At 44.0% G+C, this 24099-nt stretch overlaps 4 protein-coding genes across 8 annotated transcripts in view; 3 read left to right on the plus strand and 1 right to left on the minus strand.

The window, feature by feature from the left end:
* LOC120457107 (AF4/FMR2 family member lilli) overlaps nt 1-10281 on the plus strand; it is a 37858-nt gene extending 27577 nt beyond the window's left edge. For 2 of the 4 annotated variants that reach the window (XM_039644314.2, XM_039644313.2), the window contains exons 4-10: nt 77-700; nt 1992-2412; nt 2491-2647; nt 2712-2959; nt 3033-3216; nt 7887-9911; nt 9986-10281. In XM_039644314.2, coding sequence (XP_039500248.1) covers nt 77-700; nt 1992-2412; nt 2491-2647; nt 2712-2959; nt 3033-3216; nt 7887-9911; nt 9986-9990 — 3664 coding nt within the window. In that variant the 3' untranslated portion in view covers nt 9991-10281. The remainder of the gene's footprint in view (nt 1-76; nt 701-1991; nt 2413-2490; nt 2648-2711; nt 2960-3032; nt 3217-7886; nt 9912-9985) is intronic. The other 2 variants (XM_039644316.2, XM_039644315.2) reach the window with 1 other exon arrangement.
* A 1544-nt stretch (nt 10282-11825) lies between these two features.
* Nucleotides 11826-15004, minus strand: LOC120457108 (DNA ligase 4). The gene is made up of 4 exons (XM_039644317.2): nt 14620-15004; nt 14387-14551; nt 13413-14323; nt 11826-13350 (listed from the first exon to the last, which is right to left on the minus strand). The coding sequence occupies exons 1-4, from the start codon at nt 14930-14932 to the stop codon at nt 11983-11985; spliced, it is 2757 nt and encodes a 918-aa protein (XP_039500251.1). The 5' UTR covers nt 14933-15004; the 3' UTR covers nt 11826-11982.
* A 202-nt stretch (nt 15005-15206) lies between these two features.
* LOC120457110 (ribonuclease H2 subunit B) lies at nt 15207-16500 on the plus strand. The gene is made up of 2 exons (XM_039644318.2): nt 15207-15645; nt 15714-16500. The coding sequence occupies exons 1-2, from the start codon at nt 15285-15287 to the stop codon at nt 16373-16375; spliced, it is 1023 nt and encodes a 340-aa protein (XP_039500252.1). The 5' UTR covers nt 15207-15284; the 3' UTR covers nt 16376-16500.
* Nucleotides 16501-16898: 398 nt separating this feature from the next.
* LOC120456677 lies at nt 16899-23438 on the plus strand. Of its 2 annotated transcripts, XM_039643634.1 has the most exons (6): nt 16899-16964; nt 17367-17895; nt 18442-18587; nt 19398-19590; nt 19652-20354; nt 20425-23438. In XM_039643634.1, the coding sequence occupies exons 2-6, from the start codon at nt 17806-17808 to the stop codon at nt 21405-21407; spliced, it is 2115 nt and encodes a 704-aa protein (XP_039499568.1). In that variant the 5' UTR covers nt 16899-16964; nt 17367-17805; the 3' UTR covers nt 21408-23438. The 2 variants fall into 2 exon arrangements, with proteins under 2 accessions (XP_039499568.1, XP_039499569.1); XM_039643635.2 differs by lacking the exon at nt 16899-16964 and having other exon boundaries at nt 17193-17895.
* The last annotated feature ends 661 nt before the right edge of the window (nt 23439-24099 follow it).

The raw sequence follows: 24099 nt of genomic DNA on the forward strand, positions 1-24099 counted from the left end.
CATTATGTAATGCGTGCGTGTGTTGCTGTTGTGTATCCATGTACATGAATGTCTGTATATATATGTTAACGTATAGATCGCGGCACGACACGAAAATGATGGCTCACTATCTGGAGGATCTGGACCTGATATCGGCGTCCTCCTCGGAGGATTCGGCCACCTCGACGCCGACCGGTTTGGATGAGGACACGGGCTTTGTGAACGACACCAATTCGACGACAGCCGGCGGCAATAGTAACTCGGATCCATTTGGAGACGTCTTCCAGGCAACCGAGGCAGCCGTCGCAGCAGCCGTGAATGCCTTCAACCTGCAACAGCAACATCAGCAGCAGCAGCAGCAGCAACATTCGGTGCAACAGCAACAGTTTCAGTACAACGGACTGCTGTTGCAACAGCACCAGCAGCAGTCGCAGCAGCAGCAGTCGCATCACCAGCAACAACATCACCATCACCGCCATGGCAAGCACATCAAACGCAAGAAGCTCGAGTGCAACCAGGTGGAACTGGACAACGATGATGCCTGCAGCGAGGATGAGTTCATCCGCAAGATTGCCAGTACGGTGACGGTGGCATCAACGGTCGATGACACGCCCTCGCCCCCGCCCCCGCTACCGCCCATTGCTGCCGCACCTGCCACGCCCACTGTTAGCCTCCTGCCGCGCATCAGCAGCAACAACAACAACAACAACATTGAGACAAAGTAAGCGGCGTGTTTTCTATTGCAGCGTTAAAAAGAAAACAGTGTTTGCCACACAAATAACTAATATGGTCTTTGGTAAATTTTTGATAGTCTAATTAAGTTCTACAATTTAAAACCACAAAATGTGTAAACAAACTGCAGAACTAGTTACACCTTTGGATCACAAAATATTGGTAAAAAATAATGCCACTTGGTTTTCAAAAAAATTAAGACTAAATATTTCGACTGAAAACTTGCCTTAGTATTATGGACACAAAATTTGTAGCAAAACTTGCGTTAACTAAACAGAAACGGACGGCGAAAAATATAGTGAGCTTATATTGTTAAATTTTATACATTCTAAAAAGAAAAGGTGCACAAACAAATTTATAAAACATACAACCCAGAAAGTGGCGCCGAAAATATTTTTATGACCCAGAAATGTTTAAGCAATGACAAACTACTAGATTTCCTTTCAAAATTAAACGGCAAGTGCCATCTACACGCAAAACAATTAGAAGCCGCTACATAAATTATTTCGGTGCCAGTATAACTGACTCAGCATACTGTAGTCGATAATAAAAAAAAACAAAAAAAAAACTTTTGTTATTCCCAGATTATTTACTTTGAAGGCTTTGACTTTTGTTCTTTAATAATTGCCAAATTTGCGTTTATTCCCATCTTTCTGTATGTATTATTTACACATATGTATATGTACATGTGCGTATGTGTCCGTTTGTAAACAAAGGCGTATAAATTCGAAACAATTGTAAACAATTGGTCAAAGCTAAGATTTATTTAAACACAACAAAACAAAACGAACAGAATGCAAAGTGCAGCAATGAAAATTTGCGAAAAATTCCTTTTCGGCCTTTTTATGTTTCATGTGCGTGTGTGTATGTTTGTGAGTAATTAACAGCATTCAAAAAAGTCATATATCATTCATTATTCAGCACAACACATTTAACTAAATTCGTATCCGTGTGCTCGCGTTGCTTAGCTGCCTTTTCTATTTGTATCTAAAAACGAATTCATGCAATCTCATGCCGCCCCAGCATCCCTTTTCTTTTCGGCCAGCACATGTGAAAAATACAACATAAATCATTTAACCCAAATCGTATCGATTCTAGATTTCCTCATCGGCCAAAGTTCAAGTACAAATTCCGAGTTTTTTTTTTTTTTCTTCCGTTTTTTCATTTAACGATCGTTAGACAAATAAACTCTGCCATCGATCTTTAACAATCGAATGGAAAAGTTGCGCCAGTGAACATATACTAATGCAGTGCGATCATCTACTTGTTCCAACCCACAGATTCATATCGGCCAGGACCGTCACGCGGGTGGCCAACAAACGGCAACCCACTACGCCGCTGAACAGCGTCGCCAGCTCCAACGATGGCCAGGTGCAGCTGGAGATCGTCTCCCAGCCGGAGCAACAGCACCGGGCACGCTACCAAACAGAGGGCAGCCGCGGAGCCGTCAAGGATCGCAGCGGCAATGGTTTCCCCATCGTCCGGCTGACTGGATACGACAAGGTTGCCGTCCTCCAGGTCTTCATTGGCACGGACATTGGACGCGTGGCACCGCACATGTTCTACCAGGCCTGCAAGGTCGCCGGCAAGAACTCGACGCAGTGCAACGAGAAGAAGGTCGACGGCACCATGGTCATTGAGATCGATTTCAAACCCGAAACGGACATGACCATCACCTGCGATTGCGTTGGAATCTTGAAGGTGCGTCACAAAACTACCAGAAGCAAAAGTCTGAAGCTGAAGTTCTAAATACTAATTACGTTTTTATTTCGTTTGCAGGAACGCAATGTGGATGTGGAGCACCGCTTTCCCGAGCACCTGGCGCAAAAGAACAAAAAGAAATCGACTCGCTGCCGGATGGTGTTCCGCACCCAGCTGACACGTGACGATGGCACCACCGAGACCCTACAAGTCTGCTCGAATCCAATCATCTGCAGTGAGTGCTCAACACATTTAGCTGTTTAATTACGCTGTAATTAATTTGATGTTCGTGCCCTTAGCTCAACCACCTGGCGTGCCGGAAATATGCAAGAAATCATTAAACTCCTGCCCCGTTGATGGCGGCCTCGAGCTATTCATTATCGGCAAGAACTTCCTGAAGGACACACATGTGGTGTTCCAGGAGACCTACGACAGCGTCAACGGCGACGATCCGGCCACGGAAATTGCAGTGCGCCAGCAGCTCATCGGCGGAACCGCAGCACTTTGGGAACAAAGCGTTCTGCCGGACAAGGAGTACCTTCACCAGGTGCGTTTCCATACCATTGATAGTTATGGCAATGTGTGTAACTAACAACCAACAATTGTAATTGTACCCGCAGACTCATCTGATATGCACGGTGCCACCGTATCTGCACCAGAACATCCTGAAGCCGGTCCAGGTGCAGGTGTCGATCGTCTCCAGCGGCAAGAAGAGCGAACCGCACACGTTCACCTACACGCCCAAGGGACAGTACACGACGCTGGCGGCAGCCAGCACGTTAAGTAACACAATCCACGCCCAAGGTATCTATTTGTTGACTAAGCGTTCGATTCCACCCAACCAACCAAATTACCAACCACAAACTCCCAGTCGGAGATCGCGAATCGTTAGCTGTATAGAATCCCCGAAAGAAATCGAGCAAATCGAAATACGAAATAGAATAAAAAAGCGAATAAGATATATACATGAGGTACTCAGGCTTAGGCAGTTATTTAAAGTGTATGTTTAGTGTCATTTCTTATTGTACCTCAACCACATTGAAGCTGCAATTTTTTTTTTGTTACTTTTTATTTTGTTCAGATCCAACAATCGAATATTAATTAGCTAAACTAGAACCGTTTGTGGTTACTAAATAAAACTATTACTATTCAAATCGTATAAATTGATAAGCGATAGGTAAAACGAACTGATCTCTTCATGCGTTATTCTGCTCTACTCTTTCCCCTTCTATTTATCATCTACTTCCCTTTCCTCTCCTTTCCTTGGTGGCTCTTTGTCTGCGGTTTGGCTAAAAGTATTTGCATTCATTATTAAATATATACTTAACAATTAGCAAGTCTGTGTGTAGCTAGCTAACAGAACAAAGAAGACTGAACGAAATTACTTTGCCAAATTAATATGCTTTTGAACTGAGATATGCAAAAAGAAAATTAAACAAAATTCGAGGACTTTTAAAACTTATTTCTTTGTATTTCAAACAATTGAAGGAGTACCATATGCCAAAAGAGGCAAACATGTCATTCAGATTAGTTAATTTAAGGCTTAAAAATAATAATTTTAACAGTTTCGGCCATTATTTTCATACATTTTGCTCGGAAAACTACTAAAAGACCTCGAATTCATTGCCTTATCATTACATGGACTAAATAAATGTATATTCACGCATACATGGGTCACTAAGAAGGGTAATTTGATACTCATATTTCTTGCCTGCTACTCCTGTTCTACTCCTTCCCCTTTCATATTACCGACTACTCTTTATTTAGCACCGAATAACGCATGAAAATATCAATATCAATTCCCCCCATATAATTAAGTAGGAAAAAGGAACAAATCCAACGAGAAGTATAACATAAAATATAACTTAATCTATAAGCACAAACAACAGAATGATAAACCAAAAAAACTAAAAATCTAAATTAAATTAATAACCATAAATGATTAAGGCACAGGACGGTGCAAATCTTCGGAGAACCGACTCCTCCAGTCTTCCCCCCGCCTCCCGTCATTCACACTTACTCTCTGCTCCTCTCTCTCTCTCTTCGTCTCTGCTCTCAATCCTCCACCAAAGAAAAGAATCAGGAGCGGAACCGGAAACTGATCGAAACAACTCTGCCGAATGAATGAACTTGATTTTTCCCTCCAAACGAAACCGAAACCGAAACCAAACCAAACCGTTTCGGTGAAGAATAGTTTTTTCTATTCTATTTTAATATAATTTTCTGTGTAGAATATTTTCAACCATGCCTGAGTCGAATTTCCATTTCCTTGCTTATTTTAAATATGTACTTAAACAATACAAAAGTTTCGCTTTTCCTTGGGTACTTTTCTTCTTGCTTAAGTTATGCGTGTGCCTGCATTTGTTTGCTTGTTTGTTTGGTCGAGTGTTTGCGCGTGTGTTTGCTTATTTGACTACGTGTGTGTCTGTGTGTGGGGGTATTTTGAATGAATTGCAGAGTTTTCTTGATCATGTTCAGCCGAGAGAAATACCCAAAAACAGATGAAGGAAAGCAAACGAAAGATATAACATAAAAGAAACCGAACATAAACCGACACACGATGATTCAGCAGCAGCAGAAGCAGCAGAAATATCGGGAGGATATACCTATAAACCAGACAAGAAGAACAGCAAGGCAGATCCCCCCATAAAATCTGTTTTTCAAGTCAGGAATGATTATGATAAATAACATTAAAGATCAGGATGTCTTTAAAAAAAATACATATAAACAAACAAGAAAAAACTCCCTACCCCACCGTACAAAAAAAAAATACTACCTTCCCCTCCCAAAAAAATATGCATATATATATTTTTACTTTATATTCTTCCTCCTTCCCCTTCTCTTAGCAATTTAGGTGCTCAATCTAACTATATAGTCAAATATGTAAATTTTTGAGTGCTATAAAATGCAAGGCCAAAATTATATCCAAATTAAGTCATTAATCGACAGTCAATACAACAAGTATATAGACACCGATATATCCTGTATCTCTCTATATATACAAACACGAACAGTTACCATAGCAAAGTGGCCAACGAAAAGCGAATAAATAAATCGAAAGCTTGCCTGGAAAGCAACGCTGGACAAAAGCGATGTAATCGAAAGAATCGCAGCAATCGCTCGATAAGTGACTGCCAATCGCTTGCGTTCGAGATGGCGATCGATACTCACACACCCACACACGTCACACAGACACACAGAAATCAAGATATATAAATAATTTAAAGGACCTATGGCGCACCGAGGCAGCAATATCCTATCCAACGAAATGATGACCGGCGACGGATTCTCAGCCCCAACGAGACTTCAACAGCCACCTCTGCTCATCTCTAGCCCCATCTCTAGCCTTCAACAACAACAACAGCAACTACAGCATCAAGGATAATTTTAGGGTACTGGTTAAAAAAAAAAAAAAAACACAAAAAAAACCATTCAACTCTTACAGAAACAAATTACCAAAAAATAATTACCGATTGACCAACGTACAAATTCTTTTTTGCCATTTCGTAATCAATTTTCTATATGTCTATTAATAAATACACACACAACCAATACCCTACCCCCTCTCACACACACATACACACACATACACCACATTTACCATTGCTATTAACTATAAGGGAAACCCATATCACATATAACCTTAGAACATTACCTTTAAGCGTCTATATATACCATATATTTGCGTACTCACATAAAGCTAACACCATCTAAAGATTTTTTTCGTCCTGTCCTGTTTGTGAATACCTTGAGATGGTTCAGGAGTTGTCATATGCTAGGTCTCAGTTAATTTGGCTAGATTAGTTCTGAAATTGCTTTGATATTCGACGGGGTATGTGCAATTTGGTTTAAATTTATATATTTAATCATTGACATGTAATCCCTTAAAATCCTTCATAAATGCAGTAATATTTCAGTAGATTCATATCAAAAATGCAACATGTCATACATGTATATTCCCCTACGAATAATTTTCAAAAACTTTTTTTTCTAGAAATTTCCTTAGAAAGATGGGTAACCTATAAAATGACATTCCTTTCCTAGAACATTCATTGCATACCCTTAAAATATCAGTTTCATACAATTCATGTACAGAATTTGCAGTTCTATGTGAAGATCCAAAGCTCGAGACTAAAATCCAATGGCTACCTCAGGATTAAATGGAATTTTCAATATACAGACAGTGGCAGGGTGCAGTAAGAAGTCCTAAACTCCTATGTATAAATAAAAAGATATGATTTTAACAATTAGAAATAACAATATAAGTGGGAACTTGTTCTGAAAGACCCAAAATAAGAGGTGGTAGTGATGGGACTCGTCTAGAACGAGTGGAAATTCAAGCAGCGCTCGACTTCAGGGCCTCAACATTACGCCTAGAGAACGACAACGGCTTTAGATCAATGCGACCCCGCTTAGGAATCGAGAACTGGGGGAAAAAAAACTTGGGTTTTTTGGCTCCTAATACTAATCCATAAACACCCTAAATCTAAGCACTAGTTCTTAAGTTCAGCAATTAGAAGTAACTTTTAAGTATATTCATTAGTAAAACGACAAAAGCTTGGAGTGTGCCAGTGTGATTGAATGATTGAGTGCATAAACTTTACGATTGGTGAATGCGATTTGTGCGATTGATTTGTGCGATTGCTGATGAGAATTAGTTGAATTGTATAGTTTCGTAACGTCTGGTGTTCTGAGATATTTATTAAAACAAATCTTGTCTCTAGCTGTGTGATTGATGAAGACTTAAGGCTTACTTAGAAGAGTCTGTCTGATCCATTTTCGATCGGGTTTTTTGTCTTGTCGTTCGTAGTGTTCAATGATTGCTTTTATAATCGATCTGGGCAGCTTGGTGTGGTTTGATTTAGTCATTCAGTCAGTCAGTCAGTCAGTCAGTTAGTCATCTTTGTGTGTGCCGTTTGAAAAAAGAAATGTTCTAAGAATATTTCAAGACCTCTCTCGTAGATATCTTGTTGCTCTATTCCCTTTTCTTAGTGCCGTGTGAAAGGACATGCCTGTGATACTTCTTAGCCAAGCTTATATACTCCTAAGAACCTAAAATAATTTAGACATCTAGTTCTAATTAGTGGCTAAGATCTAGACTTACATACCAACGCCTCTGCGGAGATGGCAGATCCAGAGAATTCGAGTGCTTTTCCATCGCTATAGTTTAAGTTTTTTTTAGCTTGTAAGTTGTAGTAGCCCCGGAAAGAAGTGAAAGGCACTCGGATTTTACGGACCTCTCTCTGCAAAACCCACGCCCCTGCCCTCAAGACTCTATCTCAGAAACCTGGCCTAGGATTAAGAGATCCCCAACCCCTCCCTATCAAAAAAAAAAAAAAAGAAAACCCTGAATGCCTTTTATTACATCTTTGTTTCTTATGATTTCTTATATTATGACCCAATGACATTGCATGACATACCACCAAAATGAGATTACTAAGAGGCCTCTTTTCTGTCCATTGTTCCTCTTGTAGATGTGAGCGGTTTCATGGACACCACAGTAGCGTCCAATGCGAGTGCCTCCAGTGGCTGGAGTGGGGCAGGCGGCTCTGGAAGCAACCAATCTGCAGGCGACAATGTGGAGGCCAAGCACGAGATCGATTCGGGCATGATGCCACCGCCCATCACCACCCAAATACCGATGGGCGTTCGACGCTCTTCGCTGCCCAGTGTCACCCCGATGATTACGGACCAGCAGCTGGTCCATCTCAACGCAGTGGCGGCCAGTGCGGAGGCCCTGAAGACGGAACTCGAGGACAGCAACTCGCACAGTCCCCTAACCGGTGAATCCACACCGGACAGCCCGAACGCAGCCATGCAGTATCATCGCTTCGCAAGAAAGCCCAGCCTGGACACCATCATGTACGATCAGTCCAACAGTCTGCCCGGTTTCCCGGCCGTTGTGGCACCTGCTACAGCTGCCGCCGTGGCCGCTGCAGTGGATATTGATCCGGCGGCGGTGGCCGTGGCGGTGGAACTGGCCGTCAAGAACGAGATTGTGAAGCATGTTGTGCAGCAGCACCAGCAGATGCAGGAGCAAATGCAAGAGCAGCAGCAGCAGCAGCAACAACAACAGCAACAACAACAACAACAACAACAACAACAGCCCCAACAACAACAGCAGCAGCAGCAACAACAACAGCAGCAGCAACAACAACAGCAGCAGCAGCAACAACAGCAGCAGCAACAGGTGCACAAGTTCATCGATGAGCTGACCAAATCCACATCGGTGGTTTCCAGCAATGGCACCACTGAGCCGGCTCTGTTCACCACCTCGGCGGTGATTGATCACGCTTTGACCGATATTCTGCAGGCCAAAGTGGGCATTGCGCCGCCCAATGTGGTGCTGGAAAGGAGTTTGTCCCTAAGCTCCACGAACTCCAGCAGCTCCATGAGTGGCAGTGAGACCTCCCCGAATAGTTCACCCCTGACCCAGGACATTATACTCAATTCGGAACCGGCGGCAGCACTGGCCGGTGCTGCTGCCTTGGGTGGCCCGGCGCCCGTTGATGTCACCGGTGGTCTGTCTACCGATATCATCATGAATCCCGCCGTTTCGCCCTCGACGATTTTGTGCTCCGCAAACGGAGCGGCCACGGCCGTGGTGCCCAATATAATGGCACCCCATCAAGTGACCATGGCCAACTCGATTTTGAACGACATAGCCATGCAGCCGGAACCTACGCAGCAGGATGCAGCGGTAGCAGCCTTGGCATTGAGTAACATCATGATGAGCCCACCCACCGCGGCATCGGGTGTGGGAGTTGTGGACACACTGCCACCGACACCAGCGGCTATGCAGCCAGAGGTCGCAGCCACTGCCACATCCACTGCGGTCAGCAACATGATTATCAAGGCGGCGGCGGACTTTATAACCACCCAGGAGCAGGAGCAGCACCACTACCACCACCATGGTCGCGTCCACTCCCATTCGCCACAGGCAGCCGTCGGAGTGAGCGGTAATCCTGCCGAGACGGCATCGGACCCGTTAGTTAATCTGCTGTTGAACCACTCAACCACACCAGAAACAGCGGCTGCTGCTGCTGCCGCGGTAGCTGTAGAAGCAGCCAACTTCCAGTCGATGAATCACAGTCACCACAGCCATCATGGTCATCATGGCCACAGTCATAGTCACAGTCACAGTCACAGTCATAGCCACAATCGGGTCACGGGACACGTTTCCGGACATGTGACCAGTCACCATCATGGTCACCACTTGCCGGTGGTGCCGCCGACACCACAAGAATCTCTGATCGTTGCCCTGGCCAGCGAGAATGCGCTGCAAAAGTCGGTGGCCACCGCCGCAGTGACCACCAATGGAGCAGTGATGACGCAGCAGGCATCTGCCCCAAACACAGCGGGCAGCATACTCCCGGCAGCGGTTGGAGCGGTAGCTGCGGCGGCCGCCGTCGCATTGCAGCCGCCCATTCCCCGGGAGCTGACCACGATGTCGGATCAGGATCTAATCAGCTACATCAACCCGAGCACCTTTGATCAGCGTGAGTTTAACATCATTATTTCAAACTATGGTGTTTCCCATACTGATTTCTGATTTCTTCCAAATTGTTTACAGTTTAAACGGCTTGCGATCAACAAATTAAACTATGTGGACTTGCTTTTTTTTTAATCAACGATAAATGTCACTCCTACACAGGCTTAATCTTAAGTATATATGTAGTATATAGAGAAACACACAACAAACAAAAAAAAAACACAAACGATAAGACGGATTAAAGGTTTCATGTGGACCAATATTGTGACCAAGCGGATGGGTAAAAAACGGGATCAGAGAATAAAAACCACAAACACAAACACATTAGTAGCTTTAGATTGCCTACGTTTAGGAATAAACCCTATTTTATAAAAATACCTACATTTAATGATTTGTTTTTTTTTTTTTTTTTTTTGCTATTTTAATATTGATTTAAAAAGAAATGATCAACTTATCTCAAAAGGTTAAATTAAAACAATGATAACGACTGCCATATACCTACGAAATATAAAGTGAAATCCCGAAAGTGAAGAATGAAAGTAGAAAATGAAGAATTCAAATATCAACCTTGAAAATCGATAATTATGGAAAGAACTAACTTTCATGAAACAAATGTTGATTAACACTCTTTGCTGGAAGACCTATTTTCATAATTAAGTCTGATTTGTAAACTTCCTTTTTATTTGTTTGAGAATTTTAGGTATACCTTACAATTTAAGCCTAACTAAACGTTTTGGTAGTAAAATTAAGCTTATTTAACGCTTGGGTCAAAAGAAAACCACGAAAAGAAATTATTATTATACAGTTAATAATTTATACAAAAGTAGCTACGAATATAATGAATATGCGAGAAATTCCAAAAGACTTTTGATTTAAAGAAAATGCAATTATTATTTTGTTTATGATTTAATCATTTTTATTTTCAATTATATTGAAGGAACGCACACAAATAAAGATGTAACTAATGTTATTACTATTATATTATTATTATAAAATCGCTATTATTATGCATACCCTTAATGTTGATAGTTGTTATGTGTAGCGTTGTAACCTATTTACCATACCAGAATAAGAACCACAAAACTGAAAATATTAAAGAACAAACCCACAACCAAACTACATTGAAAAGTAACGAATAAGTTTAATATACAGATTATCAATTGAATGACCTTCAACACGTTATATCCCAAATAAAGATCAAGATCGATAGAACTCTGCATTTGTATGCCCAAGCCCAACTATTTATGTATAAAAATCTACAAATATTCCAACCACGAATTTTGCCCCCTCCCAAGAATTGAACTAACTGAGAAACTGAAACTAATAATGTTTTTTTTTGTTGGTGATAAGCTTGATAAAGTTTAAACAATTTGATTGACATACGTAATCTATATCTATATGTTCATAGAGTCGATAAATGTGTTAAACAATCTCAGAGATTGCATATTCCTCATACAATTAAATGTTAAAGTCAAGTCAATGAACGATAGAGATAGCGTTAGTAGGTGCAAGTGAGATGGAGAGAGACAGAGAAAGAAAGAGAGAGGGAGAGAGAGGGAGCGAAGAGCTCGCGCTTTAGAATTGTTAGTGTTAAATGTTATACACCGATATATACATTATTTATGTTATATATACAAGCATACATATATCGAACTTTACAATGAATAAAATAAATGTATTTTTGATGTTCTTATTGCCCAAAGTGCAGAACCGATAAACCATTGAATACCCCGAAGGGAACTCCCTGAACTTTGTAACCGAACTGTCAAATGCATCTATTGGCGAAATAACGAACCTAACATCTACACTACCCTCCAAAATTTTTCCAAAATCCCCCCAACTGAAATAATACTATTCTGCTCGTTAGCTCTTTTTATGTGAATAAAAACGAAATCTTTGAAAAGTAACAAAGCCTGTTGTGTACTTACTTCCAGTCCATATTTGACTTTATTGAAGCAACTTATTTTACATGTATAAAAGGGTCAATATGGGCTTATATATTTAGGTAGATACAATTTTATAACAAGAATAACAAGTAATTTTTAACAAAATAATAAATCCTTAACAAACTCATCGACTTAGACGAAACACTGCATAGGAAGTAGGAGGCCTTCACGATGCGACTGATGGATCCATGCCGAGTTTACGACCTTGTCAGCGCTCAACTTTGAATGATTGTGCAGCCAGTGCTCAAAGTGGTCGTTATCTATGTCGGAAGACATACAGATGAAACCAAGATTAAGTTGCGGGTCGGAATCGTCGACTATCCGGCCGCCGTTTTGCATAAACAAAAGCCTGGCTAATTCATCGCCTTGCGGACTGTAGAAATACGCATGAAGATGCCGGAACATGTTGAGGTTCTTTTTTCCATCCAGAAGCCGATCCTCAAGTGCATTTACTTTAGATGCGCTTATGCCAACCACGTTATCAGCTGTCAAATGAATGTCTTGCAGCAGGTCCTGCAGCTCCTGCACGTTGGCGATGTCTTTACTGTAGCTATCACCGTGCCGGTCAAAACACTCAGCCAGATCCTGCTGCAGTGGCTCAGTGGCCGCTATAATATCCCTAGGCCGCAGTTCAAGCTCCTGCTTCTGGCAGACCCTCAGTAGCCACTCCATGCGCACAATGTCACAGGTGCGTGGCTTTTGAAGGATGAGCCGCCTAACTAAAAACGTCTCATCGCCTGCGATGCAAAAGCACTTCGGATCGTTGGGCAGGGGATTCTCCACGATGCAGCCACCGTTTTTGACGGCCAGCTCCTGCAGCTGATGCTTGCTGTGTCGTCCGGCAGATCCGCTCAGAATGCAAAAGCTCAGACCGTCGAAGAGTTTGGAACTGCTAGTGGAGGGGTCCGCGACATAGCGCTTCTCATAGACGGCCAATGCCAGTCGACTTCGCTCAGAGGGCGTCATCCGCATCTGCTTCCGCTTGGTGGTCACATCCTCCAGTCGCAGCTGCCGCTTGTTTAACTTCTTGATGGCCAAGGAACCGTTGCATAGATCGTTAAACTCCTTAAGTGTCATGCACTCGTTCCAGGGCTTATCATCTCGTTTCATCTCAGTGCGCGGAAAGTGCAACGATTTTCGGGTGAAAAACGCTCCATTTGGCGCCAGGTCGGCAGCCTTCACCTGCAAAATGACCGAGTTGTGCGGTTCGATCCACAGATCGGGGCATCCGGACCGATCTTTGGGCTTGTAGTGATACCACAGTGGCGGCGGCTCATTGACTACATCATGCCAATGCGGTTTCAGAGTGTGATTTAGCACTGCGCGCTGTTTCGTATTGTTGGCAACCACACCAATACTGAAGACTTCGGGACGATTGGAGCTGCCAGGCGGCGCTGGCTGAAGAACTCCAAGCAGAAATGAGTCCACAAACGTGCGCTTGCGGTTGTAGAATGCGCCGATGATCAGCACATCGAACTCGGTTATCAGTCCCTTGATGTACTGATTGGAAAATTGAAGTGAGCTTATATTATTTCACTCTGCAATAAATATACTCTACTCACATCAGCCTTGTCCTTGTACCAGCCGCCGCCCAGTCTTACGCCAGGCTGATATCTGGATCCCTGCTTCTTCAGCACAATGCCCTCGGCGTGAGAGTCGAGTGCCTGCTGAAACAGCTCGTTGAACTCTTTGACGGAACCGATTTTGCGGGCACGCATTAACTGCAGCACACCTGACTGTTCAACAATGAGTTTCTGCAACTTGTACGCCCGCTGAATGTAGGTATGGTCCAGCAGACTCTGGCCATTGAAATACAGCAGATCGTAGACCACGAAACAGGGCTGCCAGCTGCCCTCCGGCTTCAGGTTCTTCACGTCCGTGTTCTCGCCCTTTTCCCGAAAACGCAGCTGATTGGTGTCCCACACCATCATCTCGCCGTCGAGGATGATGGACTCCAGGCCGAGAGGCAGAAGACCCCTCAGCTTTGGCGTCAAGGTGCCGTGATCGTAGCTGTGACCAAAGTTCCTGGTGTAGTCCACTCCATTGCGGGAAATGTACATGAAACGACCTCGATCGATGTGCAGCTGAAAGCGTTCGCCATCCATTTTGGTCTCCAGATAGAGCACATCCGACTGCATTAGCTCCTGGATGTCTCCCGGGAATCGTTCGCACAGCATGGGTCGTATCTGGTGGAATGGCCGGATGACGGAATTCAGGTTTACAAACTTGACCGCCGCTTTGCTATCCTTGCTGGTGCTGGCGTCTAGGTCGGTGGTCCGGTCTGCCAGCAGATTGCACACATGTCCCAGATCGGAGCAGCGCTGGTAGATGTCCTGCGCCTTGGGATGCAACACACCAAAGATCTTCTGCTCCCCGATCCCCAGACCAAGGCTCTTCAGCAGCAACCGTATTAGCCACTTTTGCTCCTCGGGCGAGGCTTGCTCCGTAAACCGGATGAGCTGCTGCTGCTTAACTGCAAGGAGTGGCGATGTCGTGATAGTCTTTTAGTCTTTCAGATGAGGGTTACAGCACCCACCTTCTGTGTCCTCATTGGCAATGGTGTCCAGCATCTCATGGATGTGATTCAGTCTCAAATCGCTGGGCGGATTAAAGCACCTGGGCTTGAGCACGGAATAAACGACATCACCGTAGTCCCGGTACATGTTTCCGGTGCGGTGCTGCAGTCTGATGGCATCGCTGGCTAGTGTGGACAACAAAGAGGTTCTAAATAAGTTCGTAATTCCAACGCCCACAAGTTTCTGCACTCACAGTCCGTTGGTAGCTGGAGCACCCTGATGTAGAGCCTGCCCAGCGCGGTGATTTGCAATCCATAGGTATCCCGACCCGTGTCTGCGCCCGGCAGCAGCAGTCGCAACACGGAATAGAAGCTACTGACACCGTTCTCCGGCTGGTTGTCGTTTAGTCCGGTTTGCCGGCGAAAGGATTCGCGGTGCCGGCAGAAGGACTCGTAGTAGCTCTTGAGGAGCTCCTCCTTGTTGGCCACCTTCTTGGAGGCCTTTAGCTTCTCGAACAGGCCACAGATATCCCGGAATTTAATCGTGCTGGCTATATCTACGCTCATTTTGTGGTTCAATAACAATATTCAGTTGTAAACAATTTCACCATTTTGAACAACAGTTCAAACAGTGTGACCGCTGATGTCAACATAAGATAATACTAATTTTAGACAAGTTGCAAAATTAAATGCGAGAATTAGTGGCAGATACAATTTTAATTTACGCAAGTACGACTATTTAGCATAATATAAAGAATCTAGTTTATATGTACACCTTAAAATTCGGAATCCTTCAACTATTAAATACCAAAATTAATCGATAGGCCTCTATCGATAGCCAAAAAGGCGGCAAAACTTTTGTTTTGGTTCGGCCAATTGCTATTTACATTTGCTTCACGCTTGGCAATTATTCGTGAAAATGAGCAAGAAGTCGACGCGTGCGAGTAAACCAAAAGCGGATCCGGATGCGGAGGGCTCTGCCAAGATGTCCAAGGCTTCGGCGCTTAAGAAGGTGTTGTTCATGTCGCAGGAACTGCTGCCCAAGGATGCGGACGACGGACACCTTCGGCTGGAGCGGTTTTTCCATCCCGGACATGGCAAGGAGGCACTGTTCATGACCCATCCCGATGGCAGAATCATGGAGCTGGTGGAGTACACGGAACCACGTCGCAGTTGGCTCGTGAACAGCGAGGTCTGCTCCAATGGCAGAATCTACATGACTGCGCCCGTGGATTCCACGCTCCTAGCTCTCCATCACCTCCGAAAACATTGTGCGCAAAGTAAGATATACTCATTCGTTATAAAGAATATTTGCATTGTATTTTTGAAACTCTTTAATATGAAATAGGAGCAATGTCGCTGGACAACATTGCCGTGGAGGAGGCCAGCACCAGTCGTCTGCTAAACGAGATCCTCGACCCAGAGAATCTTAAATGCGTGGCGGATGTGAAGAGCTCCGGCGAGCAAAAGTTCTACAAGTACAACCAAGAACGAACGTTGGCCTGGTTGGCTCTGAAGACGCGCCAGGTGGCGAAGATCCTGAAGGAGAAGCAAGTCCACTGCGGGCACAGTGCGCAGTCGCAGAATTTTGTGCGAAGCGAGAAACTGGCAGCGGAGAGCGTTAGCAACGAGATGGACTACACGCGTATGGCTTGCGATATTGTGGGACGATACCTAGATGCGGATCTGCACGACCTGCTCACCAGTTACCTGCACATTCCCAGCGAGATTCAGGCGATTGTTGAGGAGAAAGCAGCTGCCCAAAAGCGCAAATCGAAGGCGGGCAAGGACGAGGGCAGCGATTCCAAGAAGATCAAGCTAAATGACAGCGATGCTGCTGCAAAGCTGAAGTCCAGCGGTCTGGTGGACAGCGATGGCGATCCCAATGCCAGCATCACCTCGCCCACAGCGGCGCCTCTTAAGGAGCGCTCGCTGACCGCCAAGGAGAAGGCCCTGGCAAAAGGAGCCAAGGGCACCAAGAGCATCGCATCGTTTTTCAAAGTAAAGTAGATTAACGTTTCACAGATCTTAGGAATAGGTTTTTACTCCTAATTTTAGCTGATTATAATGCTTACCTTATTTACTACAAATTTGCACTTTTTTTTACAATCAATAATAGTACTTTAAAGCACTTAGATCGTTACTTTTGTTATTTTTAAATTTTATTTATAATTTTGGAATTAAAAAGAGCGCCTTTTAAGCTCATGCGCTGTTAAAACATCCCCTTTGCTTCCGTTTAGTAAATCACCATCAGCTGTTGGGGTTGCCAGGCTAACAATGAATTGGTTAACTTGGGGGTTTTTGGCCAAATGTTGCGAAAGAAGAGCTTCTTAGTCTATATATTAAAACAACCAATTTTCATTTTTCTATAAATATCCGACGGTTTTAAGTCACTTAAAGTGCAGTGCTGTTCAAACAAGAAACGAAATTGAAAATCTTCGTAGCACACTTTTAGATACATGCAACAAATATGGTTCCAATCCTTAGCTCTTTGCGAGGGGTGGCAATCCTGGCTGACAGTTACAAAGCTGCTGGCTCCTTTGTTTCCGTTTTTGTCGCTCAGTTGTTGCTGTGCGCGCTCCCACGTTCGAGGCTAACGGTGAATTCCGCTTTGCGCCTTGATTCGCATTTTGCCATCCCCGTTACCCACCACCCGCAACCGAATATCCTGCTACACCCACTCTTGTTGTTGTTGTTTTCTATATATGCCTTGAATTTTCGGAACAACAATTTACTGGGGTTACATTAGTGCATTTTTTCCGACTGCCGTGTGTTTCAAAGCCAGTGTTTAAATTTAAATTGTGAACGGCAGAGAAAAGAAAAGAGTGGCGTCACACGAAAGAAAATTTTCTTTGGCGTCGTCGAGGTGTTTGTGTATGTGTGTGCGTGCGTGTGTGTGTGTGCTGGTGCTCCTATGCGCGAATGTGTTGTAGTTGGTGTGGCATAAGATAAATAATACAATGCAGCACTCAGTTAGCAACAAATTCTCTCTTCTCTGCAGCAGCAACAACAGCAGCAGCAGCAGCAACAATCGCAACGCAACGCACAAAAGCATGCTACGCTAAATTGCATTTGGCGTCTGTCAAGGACAAAACAAAACGCTGTTTGTGTGAGTGCGACCAAAACAACAATAGCAACAACAGCATGTGGCACAAATAACGGAACTGCAAAGTAGCAAACAGCAAGAGAAACAAAAAGAAAACACAATAAAAAACCAAAACAAAAGGCAGGAACAAATCACACACGAGGACCAAAAGCGTAGGAAAACGGACATAAAACGGAGGCTGCGACTAGAAGGAGGCGAAAAATCGGAGAAAATAAGGGAGAGGCACACACTCCCCGCATCTCCTCTCCCCCAGCCCCATAGGACATTTGGCGCCAGCCCGAGCAGCGACTGCGACCGCGGCGTCGACTGAGGCAGCGGTAGCGGCTGAGGAAAGATGTTGCTCCGTCCCTCTCCCACGCACACGAACGCGCTGCAGTGTCTCCTGCTCTCCTTGTTCCTCCTCTTGGCGCTGCTGCCAGCGAACGTAAGTGCCCTTCATTTCATCAATGTTGCAAGCACTCAAGCTAGCATAATAACCGAAAAACAACAACAAGTTATGACATGTTACATTTTTAAACGCTTTCACATTGAACACATGCATATGTAAATTGCCAAGGTGATAAAATCGCTTGTGAAGGTGCCTGCAAGTATGCTACACTATAACAGTAGAGAATTCTGAATTTGGAAAAATATATAAAAAATATATAACAATATAAAGTAGTAAAAAGTTGCATAAATAAACGCAAGCGCATTCATGTTGCATGCACCCCTGAATTTTAATTTGATTGCGATTGGATTCCCAACGGTAATAAATGCATTGCACACACACATGTTTAAATATGAGTACAATAACAAGGGCTCAGTACAGTGCTCACTTGCTATGCGAAACACCACAAAGCAATGTGTTTTTTTATGGTTTATTATAGTAAATTCTTAATTAAGTCTTTTGATTTATTTAAAGTGGCTAATGTTTGTTATGATTGAATTAATAATAATACAATATGCCATATTTTTTGCTCTATTTTCGCAGGTGTCTGCCAGATTTTGCGAGGGCTGCACTCAGGGCTGTTGCACCCAGGGCTGCTGTCCGCCGTATCAGGGTGGGCCACGCCCCCTTCCGCCCTCCTCGGACTCGCATGTTCTCAATCTGTTCTTCGCCACCCACTGGTTTTTCTGGTGAGTGAAAGGGGTTTCCCTGGAAAAACAGCTCCTTTTGGGAATTTTCCTATCTATCTTATCTTTCCTATGTAAATCTTAAAAGCAATAGTTGTGGTTGTAGTTTCCTAGATTTTGATTCTTTTAATTGCGCACAGCAAGAGTGATTTATTTAGTTACTGCGATGGTCATGGTCATGGATTGCATTTGTTCTTGCTGTTGTTATTGTTTTTGTTTTTGGGGATTCCCCGGAGGTCGACTGCAAGGCCGTTCAATGGGGGGAGCTTTTGGGGCTTTGGGATGGCGGAATGGTGGGATGGATCGAATGGATTGGATGGTGTGGGGTTCTGGCCGGACTTCCAGCCGATTGGCATTGTGTGGCATGCGAGATATTATTATTATTGGCAGCAAAGGTGGCGCCCAGCGACGGGGTTGCGTCAAGTCAAAAGTCGAGTCAAGTCGAGAGGCTTATGCAAGCTGGTAGCCCCCATGCTAGGCCACCACTACCATCACATCAGCACAGTACCAGCCACCTCCCCTGGGGGCTGTGGAAATGGCAATGCCAACTAATGAGACACAAACGGAACCCCACCAAACGCCCACCCGCCATCCAGCTCATATAATCCCATCTCTTGGCCACCGAAAAGGCAAACAAATTTCAGTCGGAATTCGATTACGGGAACAGCAGGACACGGAGCCGTATCCGCATCCGCATCCGGATCCGCTCCAATGGGCTTCTTCATTCAGTCGCGCCAACTGCAAACGGAGCAGTGAATAACGATCCTCTCTAGAATGCACAAATATTGATTTGAAATTTATATCTCGTTGCAGGTGCGTGGTGGTGGCCATCATCTTGGCCATCTTGTGTGCCTACTCGCTATGGAAGAAGCGGAGGACACTGTGCGGCTGGGGATTCAACGAGCATCACACCCAATCCGAGGGCGATTCAGCCGGTTCCTGCTACGCACCTCCACAATATAGTCGCTGCAACTCGTTTCATCATCCGCCGCCACCCTATACGGAGGTAAGTAATCATATACATAAATCGATTCGCTTAACTTCCTCATTTCCTTTCCAATTTACAGGTGACCTCCAAACCGGATCTGTATCCGCTTGTCTTCACCTGCAACACCGATTCGGGCAATGGCAAAGGCAACGGCAGCTCTAGCTACCTGATGGTGCAGTACTTCCGGAACTACATCGTCCGTCCGGCTGCCGGGGGATCCCTGAGTGCGGCCAGCACCGTCGACTCCCTGAGCTCCAGCTTCATTTGCAATGCCAATGAGGCAAATACGCTCGTGCCGCCACCGTATTCCCGGGCAGCCAGTCCGGAGTTGGGTCTGCATCATTATGTGGCCCATGCCCATGCGCATGCCAATGCCAATGCCAATGCGAATGTGAATGCGAATGCCCACGGACATGGGAATAGCCATCTGAGATCCATGGAACAGGCGACGGCGCACCAGGTGCCAAATGCTCCGCTGGCATCTGTGCACTACGCCATGCCGAGATCGGCATCCCAGCTGGTGGAAACGGATGCCTATCAGCCGAGACTGATGCCCGCCCAGACGCAGGCCCAGCACTATGCCACCGTGGCACTGGGCAGTGCTCCGGGCGGAGCAGCGCTCTACAGCACACGGCTGCACGCCTCCCACGAGGAGGGAGTGGGCGTGGGCGTGGGCGTTGTTGTGGGCTACCTTCAGTCCCAGAGTGATCAGCACTTCCGCTACATGGCGAATAGCAGCAGCAGTCTCAGCGACATCTTTGTGAACAACAGCTGTGTGGCAGGTGGGCACTGGGATAGGAACTCTTTGGTACAACTTATTAATTATTTAACAACTTATTTAATTTCTTGCAGGAATGCTGCCCGAAAGCGGAGGAGCTGGCGGTGCCTTTCAGGGCGCGGAAAGTGGATCGGCCACACAGGCTGCCTCCCTGAATAGCCTGGCAATGGGCGGCTTGGGTGGATCGGTAACGGGTGCCACTGGCGCATCGGGTGGATCTGGCACACCGGTGATATACAGCAATGGCTGCATCCAACCCAATCCGCTGCATAGTCTGGAGAACTGCTGCCAGCCATCGGCTCAGGTGTCCGGCGTGAGTAGTCTGGCCAACATTGGAACACCGGGCTCGCCGCCCCAGGCCACCAGTCCGACGGGCGAGGTGCGTGAGATTCTCGACCAGATCCGCCAGCTGCAGGCGGGCGTTAGCTACGAACAGCTGCTGCTGAACGGCACCGGTGCCAAGCCGCGGCTGCAGCACACGCTATCGACGCCCTCGAACTCGCAGCAGGTGCTGCAGCCCATCCTAACCACATCCGCATCCATTTCCGGCGTCACCAGTGGGCGGAGTAAAAAGTTCTTCAACTCCGGCAGCAAAACGCAACCCAACAAGGCTCTGTACATACCCATGGCGGCCATCGGGGGATCCGGGGGATCGGGCGCACAGCGCTGTGTGCTCAAGAGTCCCGTTAGCAGTGTGGTCAGCGGTGCCAGCTTCTTTGTGAACCGGGGACGAGTGGCCCGCAAGGGTTGGATCACCCGATCCGCACCCACAACGCCGGGTAGTGCCCTGCCCCCCAATCGCCTGGGCGATGATAGTCCGCTGCTGCTCAACGAGCACGATGAGGATGCCATTGACGATGATGAAGATGACGAGGAGGAGGGGGAGGTGGAGGCGGTGGATCAGGCTCGGAAGCGGCAGCTTGAGCGGAATCACCAGGAGCCACAGCGGGTTCAGGAGGATAGCGACAGCGAAACGGAGGCGGAGGCCCGGAATCATCGTCGCCAGCATCGCCACCATCGTGGTCATCGTGGCCATCGGCGTGGACAACTTGAATAATAGTGGGCGTGGTCGTTGGAATCGCCAGTGTCATTTAGTAGTTGTTGTTGTAGCTCAAGGTTCTCCTTTAGAAATAAGCTTTTAAACGAAAGTGGAGAAATGTTTGGGAGCCGGCGGCACGCTTCTTAGTCTGAAGAATCCTGAAGAGAAGAAATGCTAGAGGATAGGATGGTTACATCTAAGTTCCGTTTGTAGTGTTAACAAGTTCTATTCCATTTTTATATTTCCGGTCATTTGAATAATATGTATCATAATTGTGTTTTTTTTACTAGGCAAAAACCAATAAACAAAAAACGACCATTTAATTATCCTACATGAAGGACCTGCCAAAAGTTAAATGCGAAAGTCTTTGAAGAAATAAAACTATTTAAAGAAAATAATATAATTTTTTATGAGTTTATTCGAGTGTTTTACAAACAATATATTATTTATTGTTTTAAGGTTATCTATTGTTTTCTTAATATTATTTAAGAAGCGAAAACTTAGGCAGTCGAGTAATTGTAAGAATCTAAAACTAAGGCTTAAAATGTTTTGTGAAATTTTAAACTGAAAGAACGGCATTGAAGACAGATCATTTTGCATTATTCCACAGTTTTGACAATAGTTCAATAAATCAAACCATTATATGTTCTTCAAACAGTATTATTAACAAGCCCTACCAGAAGTTTATAATTATTTATACCCACAAGATATCTAATTTGAATTGAGGATTTGAAATGTCTGTTCGTTGAGCTTCCGTGAATAGATAAACAATTTAAATATACACATAGCTGTCGTTAGGTTCAAATAGTCTAGCAATTGCGATATTTAACATTTAAGTTTTGTAAAAGTTGGGAAGGTTTCATGACATTTAAATTACACATCTACACACTCCAGAATTCAATTGTTGTCCCGGTGTTTTAGCAATTAATTTAATGCGAAACGAATTTTAGATTATTTTCATAGAGGGTTTGCTTAGGGAACTTTGAAAAGACGCAGAACAATTGCACAAATGATATAAATCGATTTAGGGTAATGTGGTATAAAATTGAAACAAAAAATCTATGAAAAACAAAAAGAGCAGAAAAATGAAAGGAAATGAGTTTTTTGTAAGTAAAAGTAGGTAATAAGGAATATATGTTCACACACAAATAATGCAAACAATAATAATAATTCACGTACAGATAAAGATACTTCAGTTCGAGGAGATACTTTTAAAACGCTTACAGATACTCGTATGTAAAATGAAATATGCAAAATGCGCGGGCATTCGGTTTGGAAATTAGGGCAAGTGCACTAGAAGGAAATCTAAAATTAATTGTGTATTCTAAACAAAAAAAAAATTACCAAATGAGACTAAGGGGTCAAGATCCGGGGGCTACAAAAAAGAACAAATGGAATAGTTTGAATGCAGCAGTGCCTTTTCAACTAATTAAACCACAACCAAAATAAGCGCAGAGATACGAAAATTGAAATTGAAAATGGAAATATGGAAATATGGAATAATGGAGTATTGGAACCAGAAGTTAAAAAGCTAATGCATCCCCAGGCAGAACAGAAACAGACATGAATTCAAAACAATCCAATGAACACGGCAATATTTATAATAAATCTGCTTAAGCGTTAGATCTATGATATATACGAGTATATAAGTACATAGGTACATACATACATATATACCCATAAATGTGTATGTGACAATTACTTTATGTGAATTTTACAATTTTACAATTCATTGAGATTTTTTCCCAGATGGTTTCGTTGGGTCCCCCTTTTATTCTCGATCGGTTTATTCTGGCTTATTTCAACACGATCCAGTTCGAATATCTGTGCTTCATTACATATAACTATATAATTAAACATAATAACTAATAAACTAGCATAGCAAAACTGATGGCGTTCAATGATGGCATAAATCGCCAAAAGCAAGTGAATTGTTTTAAAGTCGGATAACGAAAACCAAATGAAACGAAACGAAAAACCAGAAGTGAACTAAGAAACCAATTTAAGTCAAATATACAAAGATGAGAAATACAAACAATAAATGAAAAAATTCGACTAAAAAACCGCTCTGTTTCTCTTTCTCACACTTTTTAGTCACACTTTCCCTATCAACAAGACCAAGTTCAAGAACTAACACATATATTATTATTATATTACTAAAATTCTATTATATCTCCCCCAGGGCTTGAACTTTGAATCGATGGGATTTGAACAACAAATATGGTATAAGAACCATATATAGATGGACTTCTACTCCTAATCTAAATACAATAGTAATGCTTGACCATAATCTGCCATCGACTGCAAAAAGGAGTGATAAGCTAGCTAGATTTCTAAATTCGTACGCAATATTAATCAGCTTGGACAGTCATATATAAAATCGTAAAGAGTGCTTAGGTACCAAAACCAGAAAATGATAGTGCCAGCTGACTGATCCTTGAAATGAGCTACTTTATGGTTATGAAAAGATACATGTCATTTAATTTTAATTTCAATTATTCTAGCTTATCTACGAAATCCTATAATCAAACTGAATTTTTAATTACAAGTATCATCCGCAAATGCAAATATTTCCAAACGAACAGTAGCATTTTGCTATGAAAATAGTTACTTTTAAGGATAGGTATATACATATATATATATATTGCGGGCTTCATCAGACCGCCAATGGAACCCACTGGGTGTAGGGCACCATGGGGATTAGGTAGCC

Source organism: Drosophila santomea, chromosome X (genome assembly GCF_016746245.2).
Source record: "Drosophila santomea strain STO CAGO 1482 chromosome X, Prin_Dsan_1.1, whole genome shotgun sequence".
NCBI classification, from domain to species: Eukaryota; Metazoa; Arthropoda; class Insecta; order Diptera; family Drosophilidae; genus Drosophila; species Drosophila santomea.